At 56.9% G+C, this 25,167-nt stretch overlaps 2 protein-coding genes and 1 pseudogene across 4 annotated transcripts; 2 read left to right on the top strand and 1 right to left on the bottom strand.

The window, feature by feature from the left end:
* The first annotated feature begins 1,109 nt into the window (after positions 1–1,109).
* On the top strand, positions 1,110–16,822 carry PTPRH (protein tyrosine phosphatase receptor type H). The gene is made up of 15 exons (XM_070451568.1): positions 1,110–1,551; positions 2,122–2,382; positions 2,956–3,216; positions 4,061–4,360; positions 4,704–4,976; positions 6,931–7,006; positions 7,120–7,167; positions 13,302–13,392; positions 13,761–13,851; positions 14,094–14,170; positions 14,257–14,391; positions 14,738–14,860; positions 15,004–15,164; positions 15,978–16,113; positions 16,211–16,822. Exons 1-15 carry the CDS (start codon positions 1,110–1,112, stop codon positions 16,334–16,336), a joined length of 2,601 nt encoding a protein of 866 aa, XP_070307669.1. The 3' UTR covers positions 16,337–16,822.
* On the bottom strand, positions 10,061–22,174 carry LOC110134898 (developmental pluripotency-associated protein 3-like; annotated as a pseudogene).
* SYT5 (synaptotagmin 5) lies at positions 17,372–24,168 on the top strand. 3 transcript variants are annotated; one of them, XM_020889607.2, is made up of 9 exons: positions 17,372–17,591; positions 18,777–18,900; positions 19,448–19,620; positions 21,434–21,553; positions 21,669–21,836; positions 22,148–22,315; positions 22,517–22,631; positions 22,900–23,033; positions 23,596–24,168. In XM_020889607.2, the coding sequence occupies exons 2-9, from the start codon at positions 18,822–18,824 to the stop codon at positions 23,794–23,796; spliced, it is 1,158 nt and encodes a 385-aa protein (XP_020745266.1). In that variant the 5' UTR covers positions 17,372–17,591; positions 18,777–18,821; the 3' UTR covers positions 23,797–24,168. The 3 variants fall into 3 exon arrangements, with proteins under 3 accessions (XP_020745266.1, XP_070306423.1, XP_020745265.1); XM_070450322.1 differs by having other exon boundaries at positions 17,373–17,591; positions 18,798–18,900; positions 22,514–22,631; XM_020889606.2 differs by having other exon boundaries at positions 17,374–17,591; positions 22,514–22,631.
* The last annotated feature ends 999 nt before the right edge of the window (positions 24,169–25,167 follow it).

Raw genomic sequence — 25,167 nt, 5'->3', positions numbered from 1 at the left:
CACACCTGGTCTCTCAAGATCCTGCTGTGTTTGCTGTGGAAGTAAACGTTGGTTATTGGCAAGACTCAGGTATTTTATAAAGAGAAGGGAGTCAGACCCAGGCCCTCCCCCCTCAGACCCGGGGGTCCAGGCCCCCTGCCCCTCCTCCCTCAGACCCAAGACTTCCAGATCCTCAGCCTTTTCTCCCTAAAACCCAGGGGTGCAGACCCCCAGCCTCTCCTCCCTCAGATCAGGGGTCCAGGCCCCAGCCTCCTGCCTCAGATTGGGTGACAGTTTCCTGGTTCCCAGCCCCAGTCTCTTCCTTCATTCCCAGCCTGTTGATCCCTGCCCTTGATCTTCCAAGGCCATATTTTTCAGGAAGTGAAACCACTCAGTTTATCTCAGCAACTTATGCTTGAAGCCAACCCCAGCTCCTGGGTCCCTGGAGTCCCGCCCCTGCCTCACCACCCCGCTCCCCCTCCCCAACACACACACCCCCCCCGGAGCAGACGGAAGGTCCTGGGGGTGACCTTTGTCGGGGCCTGGCCTGGGGGAGGAGGTGCGGTGCCCTGCTCCTGCCCTCCCGGAGCACTGGCTCACAGGGGCCAGGGGCACTCGGGGAGAGTCACTGGCTGGCCGTCCCACCTGGGGAGAAGTGGGGTGAGCCTCAGAGTCTGATTCTCCCCTCTGGGCCTTCTCCAGGGCCTATGCAGCTGGACAGGCGCCAGGGCGGCTGGTGAGTGACCCCTGCCTGAGTTCACAGCCCACACAAAGCCACCGCACCTCGACGCCCATGAGCTTTGTGGCGGGGCGGGGGGTGGTGGGGAGGTGTCTCTATGGAGGACAAAGTGGCCACGGCAGGTGCCTGTGGGAACGGTCCTTTCCGGACACGGGGCAGGAGCCGGGGGTGGTAGAAGGGACAGGACTCTCTGCCCCTGCCGGGAAGCTGGCTGCGGAGACCCAGACCAGCATCGCTACAGAAATCCCACCAGAAAGTGCTGCTCTAGATCTTAGTCACTCAAGTGTGATCCATGCATGGTCAGCGGCCCCGAGAGCTGACTGTGCGTGCAGAGCCTCCCTCCCACCCCGGGCCCCCAAGTCAGAACCCGACTGTAACGAGACCCCTAGGGATGTGCATGCACGCTGAGTCTCGGGAGGCGCTGATCGGGACCAAGTGCCCACATCTGTCTTCCGGGCCCATCACTGAGACAGGCCTGGGAGCTTGCCCTGAGAGTCAGACACGCCCAGTGACTCTCCCCCAGGTCCCCCCGCTCCTCTGCTCACACCCTATCCTTCTTCCTAACTTCTCAGCCTCCAGCCCCGTCAGGAACCTCACTGTGGAGGCTCAGACCAGTAGCTCCATCACCCTGAGGTGGGAGGCGCCTGGAGTTTCTGACCCTCAGGTCTACTGGATCTGGTGGACTGGTGGCAATAATGCAACTGGGTCTCAAAACACAACAAATACCAGTGTCACAGTGGAAAGACTTGAAGCTGGGACCTTGTACAAATTCTTTGTGTGCGCAGTAAAGGATGGATTCAATTGCTCCTGGGTGTCTCTCAACGCCAGCACAGGTGAGAGGCAGCCGCCATTCATACCGGTTTGTGTTTTTTAATGGGAGGTGACAGATGGTGGTGGAGAGTTGACAGGAGAATGTGCCACACTCCCTCGCCCAGGGTCCCTTTGGGCCACAATGAGCAGGGGATGAAGGACTATCCATGGGGCTCTGAGTGGGGATTAGTCAGGGTTCTCAACTAAAGAATACAGAGCACAATACTCGGGAGAATCTCCCTTAGCAACCAGGGATGGGGGCAGAAGCACATTACCTGAGCTCTGGGGTGGGGCGTTAGGTACTGTGGAATGTGGATACGCTGACCCTCTGACCCTTTTTCTCCTAGTTCCCAATGGTGTCAGAGCCTTGAGTTTGGAGGCTCAGACCATGAGCTCCTCCACCACCCTGACGTCAACAGTCATGCACACCCAGTGCGCACGCTGAAGCTTGGGAGACGCTAGTCTAGACCATGTGCCCCGCGTGTCCTGGGCTAGTAGCTGGGGAAGGCCTGGGAGCTCACCCTGTGGGTCAGACACGCCCAGTGACTTTCCCCGCCCCTGCTCACCCCAAATCCTTCTTCCTAACTTCTCAGCCCCCAACACCGTCAGGAACCTCACTGTGGAGACTCAGACCAACATCTCCATCACCCTGCGCTGGGAGGCACCTAACGGCCCTGAGCCTGAGAACTACTGGGTCCAGTGGACTGGTGATGGTAATACAACTGGGTCCCAAAACACAACAAATACCACTGTCACAGTGAAAGGACTTGAAGCTGGGACCTTGTACAAATTCTCTGTGTGCGCAGTAAAGGATGGACTCAATTGCTCCTGGGTGTCTCTCAACGCCAGCACAGGTGAGAGGCAGCCGCCATTCATACCGGTTTGTGTTTTTTAATGGGAGGTGACAGATGGTGGTGGAGAGTTGACAGGAGAATGTGCCACACTCCCTCGCCCAGGGTCCCTTTGGGCCACAATGAGCAGGGGATGAAGAAGGACTATCCATGGGGCTCTGAGTGGGGATTAGTCAGGGTTCTCAACTAAAGAATACAGAGCACAATACTCGGGAGAATCTCCCTTAGCAACCAGGGATGGGGGCAGAAGCACATTACCTGAGCTCTGGGGTGGGGCGTTAGGTACTGTGGAATGTGGATACGCTGACCCTCTGACCCTTTTTCTCCTAGTTCCCAATGGTGTCAGAGCCTTGAGTTTGGAGGCTCAGACCATGAGCTCCTCCACCACCCTGACATCAACAGTCATGCACACCCAGTGTGCACGCTGAAGCTTGGGAGACGCTAGTCTAGACCATGTGCCCCGCGTGTCCTGGGCCAGTAGCTGGGGAAGGCCTGGGAGCTCACCCTGTGGGTCAGACACGCCCAGTGACTTTCCCCGCCCCTGCTCACCCCAAATCCTTCTTCCTAACTTCTCAGCCCCCAACACCGTCAGGAACCTCACTGTGGAGACTCAGACCGACAGCTCCATCACCCTGCGCTGGGAGGCGCCTAACGGCCCTGAGCCTGAGAACTACTGGGTCCAGTGGACTGGTGATGGTAATACAACTGGGTCCCAAAACACAACAAATACCACTGTCACAGTGGAAAGACTTGAAGCTGGGACCTTGTATGAATTCTCTGTGTTCGCAGTAAAGGATGGAGTCAGTAGCTCCTGGGTGTCTCTCAACGCCAGCACAGGTGAGAGGCAGCCGCTATTTGTATTGTTTTTGTTTTTTTTAATGGGAGGTGACAGACGGTGGTGGAGAGTTGACAGGAGAACGTGGCACACTCCCTCACCCAGGGTCCCTTTGGGCCACAATGAGCAGGGGATGAAGAAAGAATACGTGCCCTGCAAGAAGAGAAGCCAGCACAGTGAGAAGCCTGCACACTGCAGCCAAGAGTAGACCCCACTCACTGCAAATAGGGAAAGCCTGCTTGCAGCCATGGAGGCCCAGTGTAACCACAACGATTCGTTAATTTATTAATTACAGCAGTGCTAGTGGTAAAGAATCCACCTGCCGGTGCAGGATACACAAGAGATGCGGGTTTGATCCCTGGGTCGGGAAGATCCCCTGGAGAAGGAAATGGCAACCCACTCCAGTATTCTTACCTGGGACATTCCATGGACAGAGGAGCCTGGTGGGCTACGGTCCATGGGGTCACAGAGTCAGACACGACTTGAGCACACATGTGAGACACACACACACACCAGAAAGACCAGAGTCAAGAGCTGCATCTGGAAAGCTGACATGTCCAGAAGTGAGAATCTTCTGTCCCTGGGGCAGCCTGTGACAGACAATGAAGTGTATGGTGAGGGTGGGACCCAGGGCTGTAGACCCCGGACAGAGGGCCTGGGCAATCCTGGCCCCCCACCCCCGGCCACTTTTCTGCGGTCCGCACTTCTTAGCAAGCAGACGCCCTCCCATGCCTGGGTATTTCTGCTTTGCTCTGAGGAGGAGGAGACTGGGGCACCACGGGTGTGGGGCGGAGGGGAGGGGTCCTTGGGCATCCAGCCCCTTCAGTCTCTATCCTCGCTTCTCAGCTCCCACCGAGGTCATGGACCTGCAGAAGCAAAATCAGACCAACAGCTCCATCAGCCTCCGGTGGCAGGCCCCTGCAGACCCACGGCCCCAGTTCTATGTATACTGGGTCCAGTGGGCCGGCAGAGGCCATCCGCAGAGGACGCAAGGTCCCCAAGGACAGCAGGACAGCCAGACCAGCAGGACCAACAGCACTTGCTACATGGCGGAGGCACTGGTGCCCGGGACTCGGTACCGCTTCAGCGTGTGGGCCGAGAGCAACGGTGTACACGGTTACAAACAGAGCCTCAATGCATCCACGGGTGCGATGGGGCTCCCTTTTACCTGGTGGGGGGAGGGCGGTTAGGTCAGGTCTGGGGGCAGTGAGAGGTGAGCGGACTCCAAATCCCATCAGGCCATGGGGTCATGGTGTCATGTGTTGCAGTGACATGGACGGTCAAAGGGCTCATGGGAGTTGTAGTCTGTAGAGACCTGTGGCCTGGCCACGTGTGGACAACAGAGAGTGAGGGGTGAAGAGGTATTCTGGTTTGGGGGAAGGAAAGGACGCGCTGGTTCTCAGAGAACCAGCCTGACTGGTGGGGAGCAGGGCAGTGGGAAGTCCCCCCGGATGGAGCCTCCTGACGCCTCTCATCCTCCTGCACACAGCCCCGGATCCTGCCAACATCACCTCCTGTGTCATCACCTCGGGGGGCCACGAGGTCATCCTGGCCTGGTCCTGCCCCGAGGGAGGCTACGAGGCCTTTGAACTGGAGGTTGAGGGGCAGCCGGGCCCCCAGAACAGCTCCTCCTGCGGGAGTGCCGTGAAGGTGTCGTTACTCAGGCCGGCTCAGTCCTACTCAGCCACCGTCACGACCGTCTGGGATGAAATGAGGGCCCCGTCTGCCTCGGTGGCTTGCCACGTGGAGAGCGGGCATGCAGGTGAGCGGAGCCCCGGGGAGAGGGGACTCGTGACCTTCTCCCCAGACCGCTTCAGGCCCTGCTCTGAGGCAGGCCGCCCGCCTGGGGGGTCCTTTTTGCTTGTGTTTTGTCTCCTGCTTTCTTTAAAACAGCTCTGTTGAGATGTGATTCCTATAACATACAACAGTTCACCCACTGAAACGGTACAACCCAATGGCTGCTGCATATTCGCGGTATGCGCAGCCGTCGTTGCCATCAGTCTTAGAAAGTTTTCATCATCCCATCAAGAAAAGAAAAGTTGTCCCCTTAAGCCTTGTTGTTGTTCAGTCGCTCAGTCGTGTCCAACTCTTTGAGACCCCATGAACCACAGCACGCCAGGCTTCCCTGTCCATCACCTACTCCCGGAGTCCACCCAAACTCATGTCCATTGAGTCGGTGACCCCATCCAACAATCCCATCCTCTGTTGTCCCCTTCTCCTCCCGCCTTGAATCCCTCCCAGCATCAGGGGCTTTTCTAGTGACTCAGCAGTTCGCATCAGGTGGCCAAAGTATTGGAGCTTTAGCTTCAGCATCAGTCCTTCCAATGAACACTCAAGGTTGATTTCCTTTAGGATGGACTGGATTGCTCTCCTTGCTGTCCAAGGGACTCTCAAGACTCTCCTTTAAGCCTGTTACCCCCTGACTTCCCCAGCCCCCCACCATCACCCCTTGACTTCCCCCATCCCCCACCATCACCCCCCGACTTCCCAGCCCCCCACCATCACCCCTCAACTTCCCCTGTCCCCCACCATCATCCCCCGACTTCCCCAGCCCCCCACCATCACCCCCGACTTCCCCAGCCCCCCACCATCACCCCCCGACTTCCCCCATCCCCCACCATCACCCCCCGACTTCCCCCGTCCCCCACCATCACCCCCGACTTCCCCAGTCCAGCCCCCCCATCCCCCCGACTTCCCCAGCCCCCCACCATCACCCCCCGACTTCCCCCGTCCCCCACCATCACCCCCGACTTCCCCAGTCCCCCACCATCACCGCCGACTTCCCCAGCCCCCAGCATCACCCCCCGACTTCCCCCATCCCCCCACCATCACCCCCGACTTCCCCAGCCCCCCACCATCACCCCCCGACTTCCCCAGCCCCCCACCATCACCCCCCAACTTCTCCCGTCCCCCACCATCACCCCAACTTCCCCAGCCCCCCACCATCACCCCCCGACTTCCCCAGCCCCCACCATCACCCCTGACTTCCCCTATCCCCCACCAACCAGCTGTTGATGCCCTCTAACCCACACCTGTCTCTCTAGGTCTGCCCCTCCTGGATCTGTCCTAGAATACACTCATGCAGTGTGTGGTCCTTCATGGCCGGTTTCCCTCACTTAGTGTAATGCTTTTAAAGCTCATCCGCTGTTCTGATGTTGCTTCGTTGCTTTTTAAAAATTAATTACTCGTTTTTGGCTGTGCTGGGTCTTGGTCGCTGCAAGGGCTTTTCTCCAGTTGTGGGGGGCGGGGCTCCTTGCTAGTTGGGGTGCGCTGGTTTCTCGATGCGGTGGCGTCTCTTGTTGCAGAGCACAGGCTCTGGGGTGTGTGGGCTTCAGGAGTTGTGGTGCGTGGGCCCAGGAGTTGCGGCCCTCGGGCTCTGGCGCGCAGGCTCAGTAGTCGTGGCACACGGGCTTAGTTGCTTCGAGGCCTGTGGAATCTTCCCGGACCAGGGATTGAAGCTGTGTCGCCTGCACTGGCAGGCAGATTCTTACCGCGGAGCCACTGGGGAAGCCCCCGAGCAACTGATGACTTTTGAGGAGCAACTGGGGGACTAAGAGGCTGTGGGGCAAGGTTTGATCGGTGGGCGGAAGGGGGGCATTCTCCTCTCCCTCCTCTGCCCTCGAGTCTACGCCGTGGGCCTCTGATCTCAGTCTGCGGGACTTGGGACGGCAGGAACGCAGCCCCGGCTCTGACAGCCCCCACCCTGCCTTCCCCAGGGGTCATTGCCGGAGCCGTGGTCGGCGTCCTCCTGTTGCTCGTTCTGGTGGGCCTGCTGGTCTTCTTCCTGAAGAGGTGAGACTCGGCGCAGGGCTCACGGGGCACCTGGAGGGGGGTCCGGGGGACAGACAGGGACCCTTGCTCCAACCTCATTCCCCGAGCCTTTCCTCCCCCTGTCCTTTTCCCAGGCATTGGAAGAGGGAGAAGAAAACCGCACCCAAGGATCTGCAGATCAGGTGAGCCGGTCTGGGGAGCACACAGCGACTCGCTGTCAGGTCAAATCCAGTTGGCCACCCGACAGATCAGAGGGCAGGACTAGGGGACCCGACCGCACATGCCTTGAAGGACCAGCCCCCTGTGGCAGGGACTGTCATGCCTCCACCGCTGCCCGCTCCCTAAATGCTCCAGGCTCGTGGCTACGGAATGCCTTCAGTCTCCACTCTGGGAGTCCCGCTCATTCATCCAACAGCACGTCCACCGAACCCCCGTTAAGAGTCAGGCAGTGTTGTAGGCAGCAGCAAAGATTCCTGCCCTTGTGGAGCTTACCTTCCAGCACAAGGACTTCCCTGCGGGTCTAGGGGTTGGAACGCCAGGCTTCCACTGCAGGGCACACGGGTTAGACCCCTGGTCGGGGACCTAAGATCCTTCAGGCTTCGAGGCACAGCCAAAAGCAAACACACTAGCACACAGGAAGCAGAACAAGTTGATAAAGGCCGTGATGGTTCCGTGGAGACAAATAGAGTGAGAGGTGGGGCTGAGAAGAGTAGGGGAGCAGTATTTTAAATAGGGTGTCCAGGAGCAGCCTCACTCAGCAGATGACTAAGAGAAAACCATTTGAGGACAGACCTGAAGCAAATGAGGGGAAGAGCCCTGTGCCCACCTGGGGAAAAGACATTCCAGGAGGAGGCCCTGAGGCAGTCGCCTTCTTGGGGTGTTGGGAGAACAAGGCGTGTCTCTGAGGCTGAGCAGAGTGTGGGTGAAGGGAGGTGGGTAGGAAGTGAGGTTGGAGAGGTACCAGGTGGGGTCAGATGAGAGTGAAGACTTTGCATTTTATCTGGAGATCGCAGTGTTTGGAAAGTTTTGAGTAGACCCGTGATACAGTTAAGAAGCAAAGACAAAAAAGCAGGGAAGCAGCAAGATGTGTTTAATAATGCAGACGTCGTTAAGCCTCAGAGCAGGAAGCGGTTAGAGGGAATCAGACTCAAGATGTCATCTGAGTGTTTAAACAGCAGATCTGGTTAAAGATTGGATGTGTTGGTGTGAAACTCAGAGAGGGCTCAAGAGTGACCCCACGGCATTTAGGCTGAGCCCCAGGAAGGCTGGAATCGCCACGACTTGAGGTGGAATGCCTGTGGTGGGGGCAGGTTTGGGGGGAAAGTGTCAGGATCTGAGTGGTGGACACACTGACTTTGAAATGCTTGTTGGATGTGCAGGTGAAGACGAAGATAAACAAGCCATTGGATAAAGTTCTGCAGTTCAGGAGAATATTTGTGCAGATGCCTTCATCACTCTGGGTCAATCGTCATTAAATCTCTTCGTTAGAATAGTCCCCAGGGATTAACAGAGGAGAGTCAGGGCAAGGAGTTAAGGAAAGCTGGGAGACCAGCTGTGAGGTTGTTGTTCAGTTGCTCAGTGGAGTCCGACTCTGTCACCCCATGGGCTGCAGCACGCCAGGCTCCCCTGTCCTTCACTACATCCAAGAGCTTGCTCAAACTCATGTCCATTGAGTCGGTGATGCCATCCAACCATCTCATCCTCTATGTCCCCTTATCCTCTTGCCTTCAATCTTTCCCAGCATCAGGGTCTTTTCCAACGAGTCAGTTCTTCACATCAGGTGGCCAAAGTATTGGAGTTTCAGCTTCAGCATCAGTCCTTCCAATGAATATTCAGGACTGATTTCCGTTAGGATTGACTGGTTTGATCACCTTGCTGTCCCTGGGACTCGTGGGCACAAAAAGAAAGAGGGGATGGCCACCAGAGGTAGGTGCCTGAGGAGGAGTAAATACAGGTGTGGGGGACGATGATGTCCAGTTTCTCCTTCGCTGTAGAATCTGTTCTGGCCAGCATCCTTCCTCCAGTCACCCTCTGACCTCTCCCCCCAACCCTGTGTCCATTATACGGCACCTGTGACACATCTCTGCACCCACTGGATTCCAAGTCTGGTCCCACCTATACGTCGAGCATTTTGCCATCTTCCACCTTGGTGTGCGTGTTTGCATGTGCCAGCGACGACCCTCGGGCAGTCGCGGGTAGAGATTCCTGGAAGCTGGTGGGAAACACAGGTCCCAAGCGCAGGACGGGGAGAAGTAGGGACTGGAGATTTAGAAATCGCAGACTAAGGTGAAGCTACAGAAGTGGTCAAACCCCATGAGAAGCGTGTGTCCAGTGGGAAAGGGGGACTCGAGGATGGACTCCTGGGAACACCCCCCTTTTAGGATGGATGGAGGGTGAGGGGCCCACCGAGGAGGAGGAGCAGCGGGCAGAGAGGCTGGTGGTGGCGCCAACCAGGAGAGGGTGGATCCAGAAAAAAACCGAAGTGCCGTCAGCGGCGCCGAACGCTGCGGAGCACTGACTCGAAGGATGGCCTGAGAGGCGGCCTTTGAAACTGGAGATAAGGAGGCAAATCAGATAGGGGACTTTGAAAACAGTCCTCGTTCCCCTGGAGTCGTGGTGCAGACAGCAGGCTTCAGTGAAGGGTGGGAAGGAAGCAGAGAAAACCGGCCTGCCTGAGGAGCCTGAACGCAAAGGGGCGTTTTCATCTGTCTCGTCGTTGTGTGGGTATGATGAAGCCACTGGGTCCGGAGACACACCACGCAGAGTCAGTGTCCTGCACGCACAGATCCCAGCGAGGGTCGCACGTCACACCAGCCAGGGCCACGCAGACACAGACCAGGGTCGGGAGGCGGGGGACCCCCAAGGAAGAGGCTGTATCCTGGTTTTCATGCAGGAAAGTGGGCAGTGCACGCCAAACAGGTTCAACTGGAATCACCTCAGCGGACCCCGAGGGCTGTTCCCTGTTGCTGGTGACAATCTGAGCGGACAGCCCAGCATGTGTGGTCCTGAAAGGGGCGGTGATGAGGGTGTGCAATTTATTTTTTATTTTTTATTTTTTTTTTAAAGTTACTCAAATAAGTATGAAGTTTTATTAAGATCTTCTATAAACACATCTATTCGCTACTGAAAATTGAAACAGCGCATCAAAAACTTTTATTACTATTTAACACACTAATAAGGCTCTGGCCAAGCCAGCCAATGTTATCTTTACATTCCTTCCCAAGTTAATTTGTTTCAAATTCTTGATATTGAGTTTCATCTTATAGCAAACTTCAGGTTTAAGAAACAGGCAATACCTGAGACTTAAGTAGTACTTCTTGGTGTCAGATCAAAGTGGAACTAGTGTATATTCAAATCATCTCAAATCCAAGCTACATATAGATTCCTCGTAAGTTAACTGTATTAAGGTAGAAAAGAGATGCAAGTAAAAAAGACAAACTTACAATATACATTATCAAAATATTGGTACAATCTTTCCCAAGCTGCTTCATAATGATCCTAAAATTACCAGCAAGAAAACAGTACAAGAATAAGGTTTATGACTCATTTGATTCCATGGCATAATTACTGTATGTTGTGTTATAATAATTCTCATAATTATCATCAGAAGGATTTCTGTTAAACTGGCAATAACTACAGGTACACTGGAATCTTCTCATTCTTGATTGAATCTCAGTGTCCTGCTGCTGCTGTAGTTCTCTCTGAGAGTCAGAACGAGGAACTCCATTGGCATAGCGAAGTCTAAGAGATTCAATCAGCTTTTTCATCCTGTATCTCCGCTCACTCAACACCGTTCTTACCCCTCTCCGCCTATTTGGTGTTTTCTCACTAAGTAACTGCCCGGTTGGTTGAGATGGGTATTCTGGTATATACGGCAACTTGATACTAGGGTTGAGAGTCAAGTTACTGAGGTTCGTTGCTAACATTTCAGAGTTGAGTGGCAACCTGCATTGCCTGGGAAGCATCGTCAATGGATGTTTTAAGAGACTCTAGGGTCCAGGTTGGGTTATCCTCTGATGAATCCATCGGAAGTCTAGTCACAGCTTGAAGCTCCTCCTAGATCTTGGGGTGCCAGTAGAAGGCGATGCTGTAGGCTCAAACTGCTCCAAAGAAGCCTGGAGGAACTATAGAGCTAAGAAAGAGGGAAAAAAAAACTCAGGCTGACGCGCCAAGGTGAAAGAGTCGAGGGTGTGCAATTTAATCAGCTCATCAGGAAGGAGAACTGGGGAGCTCCCTGGTGTCCGGTTCACCACCAGGGCCAGGTTCAGTCGCGGATCAGGGTTGGGGATCTCCTGCAGACCACGCAGCTCGGCCAAATGAGTAAATACAAATGGAAAGTGTAAAAATAAACCAAAAACCAATTACTTTAAAAAAAAAAAGAAAAGAAAAACAAGAAAAAACAAAACGAGAACTGAGCTGGTGAGCCTCCAGCCAGGGACTCAAAGCCGAGTTTGGACGACTGTCCTTGTAGCACTGCACTCCAAGGGAGGGGGCGTGAGCACCTGGAGCGGGAGCCCGCGAGCTGGCGGGGCGCTTTGTAGTTTTGGCTGTGCCACGTCTCAGCTGCCCTTTAGGCTTTTCTGCAGCTGCAGGCGCAGGCTTCTCACCGCGGTACTTCTCTTGTTGCCGGCACCAGGGATCGAGCCTGTGTCCCCTGCATTGGCAGGCGGGTTCTTTACCACTGAGCCACCAGGGGAGCCCCAGACGATTACTCTTTTCAGTTTGAAAGTGAGAGCAGCATGTTCACACACGAACGGGGAGAGGGCAGACCCATGCAGGGCCGCAGGGGATTGGGGCCTAGACATGGGCAGACGCCCCAGAGGGCAGAGGAACACCTCTCCCTCTTTTTGAGTCAAAACAAATCCCAAGGGGCTTCCCTGGTGGTCCAGGGGTTAAGACTGTGCTTCCAGTGCCGCGCGCCTGGCTTCCATCCCTCCTCAGGGAACCTGATCCCACATGTCACAACTAGGACCCAGCATAGCCAAAAAACAAACAAGCAAATTTTGATCGTGGTAAAAAGACAGATAACCTATAATTCACCACTGCAGACTGTTTTTAACCGCTCAGTTCAGTGGCACTAAATCCATTCCCATTGTTCTGCAACCGGCACCATCGTCTATCCATATAACTCTAAAAAAAACCACAGCTTTGTTTACTTAGGCCAAGTTGCATGACTTGTGGGACCTTAGTTCCCCAGTCAGGGATCAAACTGGCACCCTTGGCAGTGAAAGTTTGGAGTCCTAACCACCGGACTGCCGGGAGAGTTCCCTAGAGAACTCTCTTCACCTGCAAAAATGAAACTCTGTACCCAGTAAACACTAACTCCCCATTTGCCCAATCTCCCCAGCCCCTGAAACCCCTTCTACTTTCTGGTTGTATGAGTTTGATGACTAGCTGCCTCACACGGATGAATTTGTCCTCTTGTGACCGGCTCATTTCACCCAGCAGCAGGCCCTCATGTTCGTCCATGTTGCCTTATGGGTCAGAATTTCCTTCCTCCTGAAGGATGAATAATATTCCACTGTATACATAGACCACATCTTCTTGATCCATTCCTCTATCAATGGACACTTGGTTTGCTTTCACTTTTTAGCTACTGTGAATAATGCGGCTATGTACACGGGTGTACAAATATCTGAGACATTGCTTTCAATTCTTTTGGGTGTATACCCGCAGACGGATTGGATGAATGAGAAACAAAATCCCTAATATAAAAGATGTCTGCACCTCCCATGTTCATAGCAGCAGTATCCTCCATAGCCAAGATATGGTAACAACCTGGATGTCCATCAGTGGATGAATGAACAGAGAAGATGTAACATACATAGATGCTAGAATATTACTGAGCCATAAAAAAGGAATGAAATGATGCCATTTGTGACACCGTGGATGGACCTTTAGGGCATTATGCTAAGTGAGATTAGTCAGAGGAGGACAAGTACTGTATGATGTCACTTACATGTGGAGTGGTCGAGGGAATTCCCTGGTGGTCCAGGGATTAGGAGTCAGTGCTTTTACTGCCAGAGGCTTGGGTTCAATCCATGGTCAGGGAACTAAGATCCTGCAAGCTTTGTGGCATGGTAAAAAAAAAAAAAAAAATGTTAAATTAAACCTCAGACGCATACGGAGGACACATTGGTGGGTGCTAGAGGCAGAGGGTGACATGGGTGAAGGAGGATAAAAGGTCCACACTTCCAATTATAAGATAAGTAAGTCCTGGGGTGGTAAAAAAAAAAAAGCAAAATCCTCTCCTTTTATCCCAAGAATATGCGGTTAAAGGTGGTTCAACCGACTCACCCCTCTCCCCCCCCCGCAGGTTCCCAGGGGACATCCTGGCAGAAGACTTTGCCCAGCACGTCTGGAGAAATGAGAGGGACAGCAACTATGGCTTTGCCGAGGAGTACCAGGTGGGGTGAGCCGGGCCCCATGCGCCCACCAGCCTCTCCCGCCCCTGCGGGGCTGAGCCGGAGCAGGCGCCCAGCTGGGTGGCTCACACAGAAATCCTCAGCCACGATCGGCCACCTTTTTGACTCTCACACTGGTGTCCAGTAGCCGGGTCCCTCCTCTCTTGCCTGCCGCCACCCCGGGCCCCTTTCTCCCAGCAGCCGTCTCAGACGCCCCCCGGGGACGGTGGGCACACGCCTCCTATCTCTGTGGGTGCTGCAGAACTCCGAGGGGCAAGGGGTGAGTGGGGTGGCGCCACAGGGCTGGCCCCGGGTGGGGGTGGGCCGAGGAAATCCAGCGCCCGTGCACCCTCCCCTTCCTCCGCCCCCAGCAACTGGCCCTGGAGGACCTCGGCCAGTCCCAGATGGTGGCCTCAGCCCCGGAGAACAGCGCCAAGAACCGCTACAGGAACGTGCTGCCCTGTGAGTCTCGAGCCCCTGCTGTTTTCGCCCGCATCGGCGGGCAAGAAAGGCAACACCCAACACGAGGCAACACCCTCGTCCCTTGTTCCCCTCGAGAGATAAAGCCCCTGCCCCCGTGAGCGAGGAGCCCCTTGGCCGGCTCCTTCCGACGGGGTCCCTCGCCCGGCTCCCAGCTCCTTGTGTCCGCCCGTCCCCGCCTTCCCCGCTCCCTCCGCGTCGCTAACTCCAGCGTCTCCCCTTAGACGACTGGTCCCGCGTGCCCCTGCGGGCCCTCCTCGGACAGCCCGGCTCCGAGTACATCAACGCCAGCTTCATCCCCGTAAGGCTGGGGTCAGGCTGGGCTCAGCCTCGGAAGGTAAGAGCCGGGGGCAGGGGGGCCCTGACCCGCCTGCCTCCCTCCACCAGGGTCTCTGGAGCTCCCAGGAGTTCATCGCGGCCCAGGGCCCCCTGCCGCAGACCGTGGGCGACTTCTGGCGCCTGGTGTGGGAGCAGCAGAGCCACACCCTGGTCATGCTGACCAACTGCGTGGAGTCCGGCAGGGTGAGGGGAGCCCCGGGCCCCGGGCTGGGGGGACCGCCCTCCAGGCTCCAGCCTGTGATCCTGCCCCAGACACGGGTCCCGGGGAGGACCCTGACCCAACCTCGGGGGTTCCCAGCACGACTGCGCCCCTCCCACCTCCCCCAGTCCACCCGCTGGGCCTCGTATGGGGCGAATCTGCTCTGGAAGACCTGAGAAGGGGGCAGGCCTCCTGGCTGGGGTGGCTCTCCACTTGGTTCCCGGGCCGGGGCAAGTCCCCGATGCTGAAAGCCAGAGCCACCCGCGGGGGTGCTCCGGGAGAGGGTCTCTGCAGCCGCCTGTACCCTGACCCACCCCCGTCTCCCCCCAGGTGAAGTGTGAGCATTACTGGCCTCTGGACGCCCAGCCCTGCACCCATGGGCCCCTGCAGGTGACCCTGATGGGGGAGGAGGTGATGGAGAACTGGACTGTCCGAAACCTGACGCTCTGCCATGTAAGCCCCGCCCCCCTCGGCTGGCGGTTCCTCCCCCCTCCCGAGCTCCATCGCTCCCACCAGGGACCTCCGTGGGCCCCAGTGGTGCCCCCACGCATCGGAAACCGGCCCCGGACTGAGGTCCCCTCAACCCCTGCCTCTAGGAGCAACAGAAGACGACTTTGCCCGTGCGTCAGTTCCACTACGTGACCTGGCCAGACCACGGTGTGCCCCACTCCCCAGACCCCTTGCTGGCCTTCTGGAGGATGCTCCGGCAGTGGCTGGACCAGACGGTGGGGGGCGGGCCTCCGATCGTGCACTGCAGGTGAGGAGGGGCCGGACCCCTGCCCTGCGCCTCAGAATCCGGCCCCTCGGGTCCTTCGGGGACTTGTGGAGGAGACCAGGAAGGCATGCAGGAGATGGAGGCAGGAGGTGAAGGGGTGGTGGTGCAGGTTGCGAATGAGGATGAAGATGAAGGCATGGGAAAGGAGGGAAAAGAAATAAAGGAGGCAGCGGCATGGGCAGGGAGGAGCGGGTGAAGGACAAGAGGGTGAAACGGCCAGAGGTCTTAAGAAATGTTTAAAACACCTCCTTGGGGGAACTCCCTGGTGATCCAGTGGTTAGGACACGGTGCTTTCACTGCCAAGAGCCGGCTGTCATTCCTTGGTCTGGGAGCTAAAACCCCACAAGTCTCACGGCTTGGCAAAATAATAATAATAATTTAAAAATTAAAATGGTTCATCTTATGTTTAAAGAAAAATGACCGGCTTGGGAGCTCATCTGCTCTGTCTGAACCCCAGCTGGTCACCGACCAGCTGAGTGTCCTGGGACAGTGGGCTTCACCTCACTCACCACATTGCCTTCTCTGTATAGTGGACACGCTCAGCTGACAGCTCCTACTTCTGAGGGGTGGGACAAGTGCACAGAAGACATGAGGCATCCGGCACGGGGCCTCGCAGATAGAACTGTGCGGTCATTACTTATTACTTGCTACTTATGAAGCAACCCCCACTTACACCGTAGCCTCCAGTATAGCCCCGCTAAATACCCGACCCCTGGGTACTCCAAAGACAGAACCCTCCAGTCAGCGGGGGCTCCCAGCGCCCCCGTGGCCTGACGCCTCCTTGTCCCTGCCTAGCGCCGGCGTGGGCCGCACGGGCACCCTCATCGCCTTGGATGTGCTGCTGCGGCAGCTGGAGTCCGAGGGTCTTGTGGGGCCCTTTGGCTACGTGAAGAAGATGCGGGAGAGCCGCCCGCTGATGGTGCAGACCGAGGTGAGGGGGGGTCCCCGGGCCCGGCTGGGTGGGCAGGCGGGCAGGGAGAGCTGGCCCGAGGCTCAGGTGGGCGCCTCCCACCCTGCTCTGTCTCCAGGCCCAGTACGTGTTCCTGCACCAGTGCATCCTTCGGTTTCTGCAACAGTCAGCCGCAGCACAGGCTCAGAAGGGGGCCGCCTATGAGAACCTGCTGATGGAGAATACAGCTGCTACAGAGGCCTAAGCTGTGGGAGGGCTGAGACCCCCGCCCTTCTAGACAGACCCTGCACCTCTGCTTCAGCCCAGATGCCTGGGCCCCATGGGACAGCTGAGCACTGGGGTCCCAGACTCCCGGGCCCTGAAGGAAGTGAGGGGACCGGCAGCCTAGATTCCTACTTCCTGGAGAGGGGGTGAGCCCTGATCCTGGATTTCCAGTTCCTTGAAGAAGGAGAGGGATGGGGTCCAGGAGTCTCTTGGTTTTTGTTTGAGGGAGGAGGAGGAAGTAGGGTCTCAAGGAAACAAGCTGAATTCTGAGGAAGAAAGGAAGTAATGAGGCTCCAGAATTCTGGCCACCTGAGGAATAAGGGTGGGCAGGGACCTGCCCATCTTTCACTCCAGAAACCAAATCAGTCTTCAAGAATCTGAGGTTTCCCCTTACCCTGCTGCCTGTACATGTTTTTTTCTTTTATCCCATAACTTATTAAATCACTATTTTCCCCAGAGACACCCATCCCCGCAGTGGATTTCTGGGTCTGGAAATAATATTGAGGTGGGTTCCTGATGTATAGGTACTGAGGCAAACATCCCAGGAAGGTAGCTAGGGGGATTCATCGTTGGCATCTGAAAATGTAGGTTTGGACAGTTGAGTCTCTCCGAGAAGGCCCAGGATGTGGGCAACGTGGGCTCCGTGCCCTGAGCTGGGAGCATGGAGGCTTGCCTTCTGGGCCTAGCCCTAGGGGAACTTAGAGGGTGGAGTGAAGCCAATTTGCTGGTGAATTTCAGGCTTAGTCTCCTGTCTGGACATCTGAAAACCCTGGCCTCCGGAGAGGGTCTTCTGGGTCCTAGAACCCGGTATCCTGGAGCCCGGAGTGGCTCTGTGGGCCGCGGAGTCTGAGGTGGAGAGAAGCGGGCTGGATGCCAGGATGGCTAGACTAGAAGGCAGAAAATCCTCCGGACCAGGATAAATATCCGTGGGCGCCCTGGTGGTTCCAGGCTCGGGGGCTAGACGAGGGGCAGGGCGGCCTCTCCACCTACGGAACACGCAAGCGCGCGCGCGCACACACACACACACACACACACACACAGGCTCTCTCTCACATTCATATACGGAGGCGCACACGCGCACACACCAGGGTGGCTCCATTCGGCCGCGCCCCCGCCCCGCAGCGCTCTGCGATCAGCACTGGGGACAGCGCCAGTCACCCGCGTTCGGGGGCGGGGTGCGGGCGGGGCCGGCGCCTCTGTGTCTCTCCAGAGGGTCCTGTCTAGCCGCCGAACAGGTAGGAGCCGCTGGGACCCCCTCCCCAAGCTCCATGCTCATTCCCATCCCTAGAGAGATGCCGTGTGTGTGTGTGTGTGTGTGTGTGTGTGTGTGTGTGTGTGTGTGTGTGTGTAGAGAGATGCTGTGTGTGTGTTTTGTGTGTGTGTGTGTGTGTGGTGGTGGAGGGGATACCGGGGGAGACCAACAGATGGAGGGGGAGGGCTGGAGCCTGATTCCGAGAGAATGGGATTTAGAAACAGGTGTGGAGACAAAGAGCCACAAGGAAAGGAGGCGCAGGCGGGGGAGAGGGTGCGAGACCTCGGTAGACCGGGACCAGACAGCAGGCAGAGGCCAGCCAACCCAGACGGGGGAGCGGCGAGAAGCCGATGGGGAGATGGACAGAAATAGGGAAGGCGTCGGTTTGGAGAGGAATGGAGGCCCAGTCGGTCACGAGGACAGGTGTGAAGACAGAGCTCGGGGCGCGCGGGCGAGACAAACAGACTGAAAAGGATGCGGGGGCCCAGCCAAGGCAGCAGGGCAGCCGCCCGCCGCCCACATTCCCCGCAGGAATGGGAGACGGAGGGCAGCCTGAGTCTTCACGCCCCGTTCCGGGGCAGGTGTGGAGGGAAGAGCCAGCTGCGGGCGCGAGCACGGACCGGCAAGGCCGCGTCGTCCCCAGCTCCGCCTATCTCGGGTGTCTGGGTCTGGGGTCCCAGGCGGAACGGGGCTCCTAACCAGCTCGCGCCTCCGGGACTCCACTTGTGTGCGTAAGCCCCGCTCGTTGTCTTAGCAACAGGCCGTTGCCGGGGCAACCAGCACTCCCTTCACCCCGCCGGAGCTGAGCCAGCCGTTGCTCTGGGCAACCCGGTGCGCCGGTTCCCACGCCCGTCTTCGCCCACGACTGGTTCAGGCCCCGGGGAAGGGCAAGGAAGGAGCAGAAGTCATCGGGACTGGATTCCTGGGGGGCCTAAAGGGAGGGGGCGTCCCTTTGGACGGGAACGTGGTCCCGGAACCCACGCCTAGCCTCCGCCCTTCATAGCAGAAAGGCTAAAACTACAACTCCCAGCACGCCTCGCGGTAGTCGATCGGCTCCTAGACGGCCGGCTGCCCAGGGGGCCGATGGAAGTTGTAGTTCTTTGTTGTTCGGCGGGCTCAATGGACTCACGGGGTGGTTGGGATTGGGGGCGGGGGTGGGGGCGGCTAGGGCGTTTGGGTGCCTCCGCAGGAAAAACCTTAAGACCCCGCCGTCATGTTCCCGGAGCCCCCAACACCCAGGCCTCCAGCGCCCGACACGCCTCCTGACTCGAGTCGCATCAGCCATGGCCCTGGTGAGCGAGACCAGGGGTGGAGTAGAGGGAAAGCCTCGTCGGGATTCTCGGGGGCGGGATCCGGATCGGGTGTTTTCAGGCTGGTGGGCTGACAAATGCGGGTAAGGTCATAGTAGGAATCTTGGATTGGAATCTAAATGAAATGAATAAGGAACAGGTTTGCAAGAAAATGAAGACCCACATCAAGGGTGTGGAATGGAATGGAACCTTGGATTGGTGAATTGGAAGATTCACCTCTCCCTTCTTTTAAAGATAGGGAGACTCGGGGAGAGGTTAAACCTTAAAGCACAGGGGTTGAGCAGAAAAATTAGAATGGGGGTAGAAGAGGAGGTAGAACTAATAAGCAAGAAAATCTAGATGGTGTCAGCCTGCCATAAGGCTTCAGTTTTATATATGAGATGAGCTGGAAGGAAAACACGGGACTAAAATGGAATGGACATGGCTGGAGGGAAAACAAGGCAGGATTTCAGCTAGCACATGGTCCAGGTCTGAATGACCGGGTTGCTTCTCAGGACCTCAGTGTTTGCTGTTTCCATGCCCTCTGCAGTGCCCCCCTGGGCTCTGGCCACCATCGTGCTGGTCTCAGCCCTCCTCGTCTTGAGCTGCTGTTTCTGTCTCTACCGGAAGCGTTGTCGGAGGCGAATGGGCAAGAAGAGCCAGGCCCAAGCCCAGGTTCACCTTCAGGAAGTGAAGGAGCTGGGCCGGAGCTACATAGACAAGGTGTGGCCTGACCCAGTCCCTCAGCCCTGCCCGCTCCTGCGCCCATGCTCCTCTCAGTGGCCCAGCAGCTCCCCTGTGTGTCTAGCCCCAAAGTGGATCTGGGGACCTGGAGATGAACCAGACACCCCCAGGAACCTCCAATCAGACGGGAAGTCAGACGTTCACACAGACATTGACAACACAGGGCAGTATGTGCCACACTAGAGGCAGTGCAGGGCATATGGGAGCACAGAGAAAGGAGCTGACAGCCCGGAGGGTCTGAGAAGGCTTCCGGAGTTGACTTCTGTGTTGAGACCCAGAGGGACTCAGTTAAGTGAGAGCAGAGAGAATGACATTCTACCTCGAAGAGCACATGCTGAGGCTTGGAATCCAGATTCTGAGGGCTATTTGGAGAACAAGCTCGTTTTTCACAATAGCTGGGATATAGCATAAAGGTATCCTGTGCTCTAGGCTTCCCAGATGGCGCCAGTGGTAAAGAACCTGTCTGCTAATGCAGGAGACATAAGAGATGTGGGTTTGATCCCTGGGTTGGGAAGATCCCCTGGAGGAGAACACAGCAACTCACTCCAGTATTTTTGCCTGGAGAATCCCGTGGCTGCAGGAGCCTGATGGGCTGCAGTCCATGGGGTCACAAAGAGTCGGACACAACTGAAGCGACTTAGCACACACGCATATATTCTGTGCTTGAGGGTGAGACTTCTAGAGAGCTCAGTGGTACCCACGTAATGAAGGGAACTGGGAGCCACAGAAGTTTTGAGCGAGAGCGGGACAAGGTCACATGGCTTTTAAGATGAATCCCCTGGAGCCCACGTGGAGGACAGATCTGGGGCAAGGAGACCAAGGAGGAGGCTGTAGGACAGTCCGGTGAGGTTGACGCAAACATGAGTAGGAAGAGGCCATTGCGCGGAAAGCTGCAGGCTCAGGTATCTGAGCATTATACCTCTGAATGCAGAGCGGAATGAGGCTCTCCTGGGAGCCAGAGAGTCCTAGGTTTCCAACCCAGAGTAACTGGCTCTGTGACCTTGAGGAATTTACTGTTGCTGTCTCTGAGCCTCGAGGTCATAGTCCATAACTAGTATTTCCTCTCCTCCCTTTTCAACAAATAGCTGTTACAATTATCACCCATAAGGGATGCCCTTTAGGGTCCTGGTGTCCAGTCTCCAGCCCTCTCCCTATAGCTGGTAGCTCCAAACCCCGTCAGCATCAGAATCACTTTGGGTCCTTGTTGAAATGCAAGTCCTGGATCTTGCGCCAGACTAACTGAGTCAGAATCTCTGAAGTGATGGCATTCTACCACACTACTACTACTATTCACATTACATTTTGAAAATCAGTGACTAGAAGTCTTCTGACTTCGTTGTGCTAGTTTAGAATGGCAAATATGCACTAGATATGCCGTTTTCCCTCCACGTTTATCCGCCCAAGATCACTAATCAACGTAGCAATTTGGACCATCACCCCAATACGTCCATTAACGCAGAACTAAAATCTGCATCCATCCTGTAGGCAGCGAGACGCTGTCAGCGCTTGTTCTTTTAGTCTAGGAATGACAAACACATTGCACGTACATCACAGCGTGTGTGCTACTGGTAGCAGACATCACTAATCAAACACTGACCGGCATACCACCGTGTGTGTTGCCATGGCGCCCCGCCGCCTGTGGCAGACATCACTAGTCAAACACCGACTCTGCTTAGCTAGCAAATGTTAAGGTTTAGCCTGAGGGTTCTGTGACTCTCCCTTGGCTTCCGAAGCCTGGAGGACACCGCTGTCAGGGGAGGAGTTCACCTGCCCTTGCCCCTGGCTCCCTAAGGTGCAGCCAGAAGTGGAGGAGCTGGAGCCGACGCCCTCGGGGCCAGGGCAGCAGGTGGCCGAGAAGAATGAACTAGGACGACTTCAGTACTCACTGGACTATGATTTCCAGAGTGGCCAGGTGGGTGTGGGGCTGGGGGGAAGCTTTGGACGGGAGGGCGCCAGGAGTTCTAGTCCCTTCTTGGAGGAGGCTCCAGAAGGGAAGCTGAGACGAGGGTCCTCTCATCACTGTCCAGTTGCTGGTGGGCATCGTGCAAGCTGAGGGGCTGGCAGCCTTGGACATAGGTGGCTCCTCTGACCCCTACGTGCGGGTCTACCTGCTGCCAGACAAACGGAGGCGGCACGAGACCAGGGTGCATCGGCAGACGCTGAACCCTCACTTTGGGGAGACTTTTGCCTTCAAGGTGAGCTCATGGCCTCAGGGCTCCGTGCCCGGCAGCCCGTCCCCAGTCTAGAACACTGGGCGCCACAGCCCCTTCAGCTTTTACTGGTGGCAGCTACCACCCGCTCTCTGGACTATTCCACTGGACACTGTGCTGTCCTTTCGAGAGCACCGCTGGCCCCTGGACTGCTCCGCTGGCCCTTGGGCTGCCCCATGTGGGCTCCATGGACACCCCGACTCTTCCTTTGGACCCCCACTGCCCCCACTCACCGCTTTCCGCGTGGATGTGCTGCGCCTCACTTTGCGCTTTCTGTGCGCCCGCCCCTCACCCAGGTCCCCTACGTGGAGCTGGGGGGCCGGGTCCTGGTCATGGCGGTGTACGACTTCGACCGCTTCTCCCGCAACGACGCCATCGGGGAGGTGCGGGTCCCCATGAGCTCCGTGGACTTGGGGCGGCCAGTGCTGGCCTGGCGCGAGCTGCAGGCGGCGCCTCGCGAGGAGGTGAGCGCTCGTGGCCACGCTCCCACGGCTGGGCCCGCCCGCCGCAGGCCCAGGCCAATCAGAGCACAGGCCTCCGGGGTGGGGGCGGGGCTCGCTCCGGACCGTACCATTCCGAGCCGAGTGGGCGGGAAGGGAAGGTGGAAGAGGGGCTGCAGGCGGAGCCCGGGCTCCGGGGACCGGTCCGTCTTCCTTTCTCAGCAGGAGAAACTAGGAGACATCTGCTTCTCCCTCCGCTATGTCCCCACTGCCGGGAAGCTCACCGTCATCGTTCTGGAGGCCAAAAACCTGAAGAAGATGGACGTGGGAGGGCTCTCAGGTGTGCGGGAAGCCTCAAACGACGGCGCTGGTGGGCGGAGCCGGGTCTCAGGCTAAGGCTCCCGCAGTTTCTGGGCCCCCGAGGGTCTCACAGCGGAGAGGACGGTCCAGGCTGCCGTGGACGGTTTAGATTCGATTTGGGCACAGAGAGAGGGGGGCCTGAGGGGTCCATGGGCTATCTCTATGTTGTTCCGAAGAAGAGTCTCGGGCGTTCTCCTTGGACTCAGCAGAGGGAGGGGGGCTAAAAGAGTCCTCCTCCCTCCCCCCAGATCCGTATGTCAAGGTCCACCTGCTGCAGGGCGGCAAAAAGGTGCGGAAGAAGAAAACCACCATCAAGAAGAACACTCTGAACCCCTATTACAACGAGGCCTTCAGCTTCGAGGTGCCCTGCGACCAGGTCCAGGTGAGGGAACACCTGCCCGTCGCCCCTGCCAGAGCAGCCCTTCCCTCTGAGCCCCAGGCCCTTAGAAACCCCCGTTGCTAAGGGAGGAGAGACTCCTTAGCAGCCCCTAGGAGCCCGGTCTAAGGGGTCTGATTGTGTTCTCAGTCTGTTTCCCCGACAAGGACCAGGAAGCCCCGCCCACCCAAACAAGACGGGACGCCCAGCGCCCGTAGGAGCTCTGGTTACTGAGAAAAAGAGACCCGCAACCCGAAGGCCAGGCCCACCTACCCATTTAACAGTCTTGAAGATGTGCCCCCATTAGGACCCTGCGTGCTGAGGAGCCTCTGAGGTCCTGAGGGTTTATTTGCTTTAAAACCTGGTCGCAGAAAGACTCCAGTGCACTCCTGTAACCGTCCAGCAGGGCCCTCACCCCCTCCCTCTCCAAGCTCCAGATGAAACCTTAGCCCAGGCACCTATGGAGGCTCCCCAGAACTCAGGGAGGGGGTCTCCTTAGCAATAATAATGAGTCCCTGTGCGTTCTTACCCCACTTTCTGTCTCCTCTTCCTCCCCTGCCCACCCCAGAAGGTGCAGGTGGAGCTGACTGTTCTGGACTACGACAAGCTGGGCAAGAACGAGGCCATCGGGAGGGTGGCCGTAGGGGCAGCGGCCGGGGGGGCTGGCCTGCGGCACTGGGCAGACATGCTGGCCAACCCCAGGCGGCCCATCGCCCAGTGGCACTCGCTGCGGCCACCTGACCGAGTGAGGCCACCGCCAGCACCATGATGCCCACCCTCAAGCCCCTGACCCCAGGCCCCTGCCCAAAGCCACGCCCATGCCCACCTTTAAGACCAACACTCCCCCACTCTACCCACTCCTGCCTTCTCCCCCACCATTATGCCAATCATGATAACTTGCCAACTCCCCCGATACAGCACATACCCAGAAGCCCCAGGGGCCCCTGGGGAAAGGGAGGCAGTCCGGCCTCCCCCCACCCCAGGGTCCCTCCCTCTGCTTTGACAATCAGTGATCCCAGCCTACTATTCCCTTGGCTCCCAATGCCCCTTTCCTGTGCAGGATCACCCACTCCTGTCCCCAGTCTGATTCCTACACCACTCCTGGGACCAAATAAATATTCAGCAACTTTGCTGGCCTGGACCAATGCTCCTTGATGGGGGTGCTCAGGGGTGGGGGCTGGGAACCCAAGATGGGCCGTCCAGGGGTGGGATCACACAGGGGCGAATGAGGACAGGGCTGCCCATCCTGGAAATTCACAGGGAAACTCACCCACCCACTCACCGATCCCTTCATCCAGCCACCCTGTCACCAACTCACTCTCCCATTCACTTCTTCATCGGTTCATTCACTTAGCCCTCAAAGCTTCAGTTTCCTCATCTGAAAAGATCGTGATAATGGTAATACCTACTGCATGTTTGCTCTGAGAAGTCAGTGAGCATTCACTTAGTTATTCATGAATTTATCTGCTTCCTTGCCCATGATTTATGTAGATTTTCATACCCATATTTCCCTCCCTTCTTTTTTTCCCCTTCCTTTCATCATCTGGGGTGCAGTTTCAGTCTCTGGTCAGGGAACTAAGATCTCAGAAGGCATGTGTCATTAGTCAGTCAGTCAGTTCAGTTGCTCAGTTGTGTCTGACTCTTTGTGACCACATGACTGCAGCACGCCCGGCCTCCCTGTCCATCACCAACTCCCAGAGCCTACTCAAACTTATATCCATCGAGTCGGTGATGCCATCCAATCATCTCATCCTCTGTCGTCCCCTTCTCCTCCTGCCTTCAATCTTTCCCAGCATAAGGGTCTTTTCCAGTGAGGCAGTTCTTCGCATCAGGTGGGCCAAAATTCTCCCTCTCCCTCAAAAAGAGATACAGTCAAGAGCCAGATCACGTAGGTGCTAGGGGATAAATCTAACAGGCTGGTATTGTCTGTACCTGCAGTGAGGACCCTCAGGAGGTTTTAGAGGGAAGTGGCATGGCTTGGTCTATTTTAAGATTCCTCTGGCTCCTCCGTGGAGGAAGTGTTTTCGGGAGTGGTGATGATGAGGATGAAAGGCAGTAAGTCTCGCTGGAGAAAGTGAGCATCTGGGGCTCCAGCGGGCTGAGGGACTAGAACCCTGGAGGGACTCAGCCATCATTTCCT

This window comes from Odocoileus virginianus, chromosome 20 (assembly GCF_023699985.2).
Source record: "Odocoileus virginianus isolate 20LAN1187 ecotype Illinois chromosome 20, Ovbor_1.2, whole genome shotgun sequence".
Lineage (NCBI taxonomy): Eukaryota > Metazoa > Chordata > Mammalia > Artiodactyla > Cervidae > Odocoileus > Odocoileus virginianus.
This window is presented reverse-complemented; position numbering and strand designations above follow the sequence as displayed.

Bases quoted from the DNA above. Each gene is read 5' to 3' on its own strand.
- PTPRH (XM_070451568.1), top strand. From the start codon at position 1,110: ATGTGCATGCACGCTGAGTCTCGGGAGGCGCTGATCGGGACCAAGTGC. The intron at 3,217-4,060 runs GTGAGAGGCAGC...CTCGCTTCTCAG, and splicing joins GTCTCTCAACGCCAGCACAG to CTCCCACCGAGGTCATGGAC. The intron at 7,168-13,301 runs GTGAGCCGGTCT...CCCCCCCCGCAG, and splicing joins CCCAAGGATCTGCAGATCAG to GTTCCCAGGGGACATCCTGG.
- SYT5 (XM_070450322.1), top strand. From the start codon at position 18,822: ATGTTCCCGGAGCCCCCAACACCCAGGCCTCCAGCGCCCGACACGCCT. The intron at 21,554-21,668 runs GTGGGTGTGGGG...ATCACTGTCCAG, and splicing joins ATGATTTCCAGAGTGGCCAG to TTGCTGGTGGGCATCGTGCA. The intron at 22,632-22,899 runs GTGTGCGGGAAG...CCCTCCCCCCAG, and splicing joins GGACGTGGGAGGGCTCTCAG to ATCCGTATGTCAAGGTCCAC.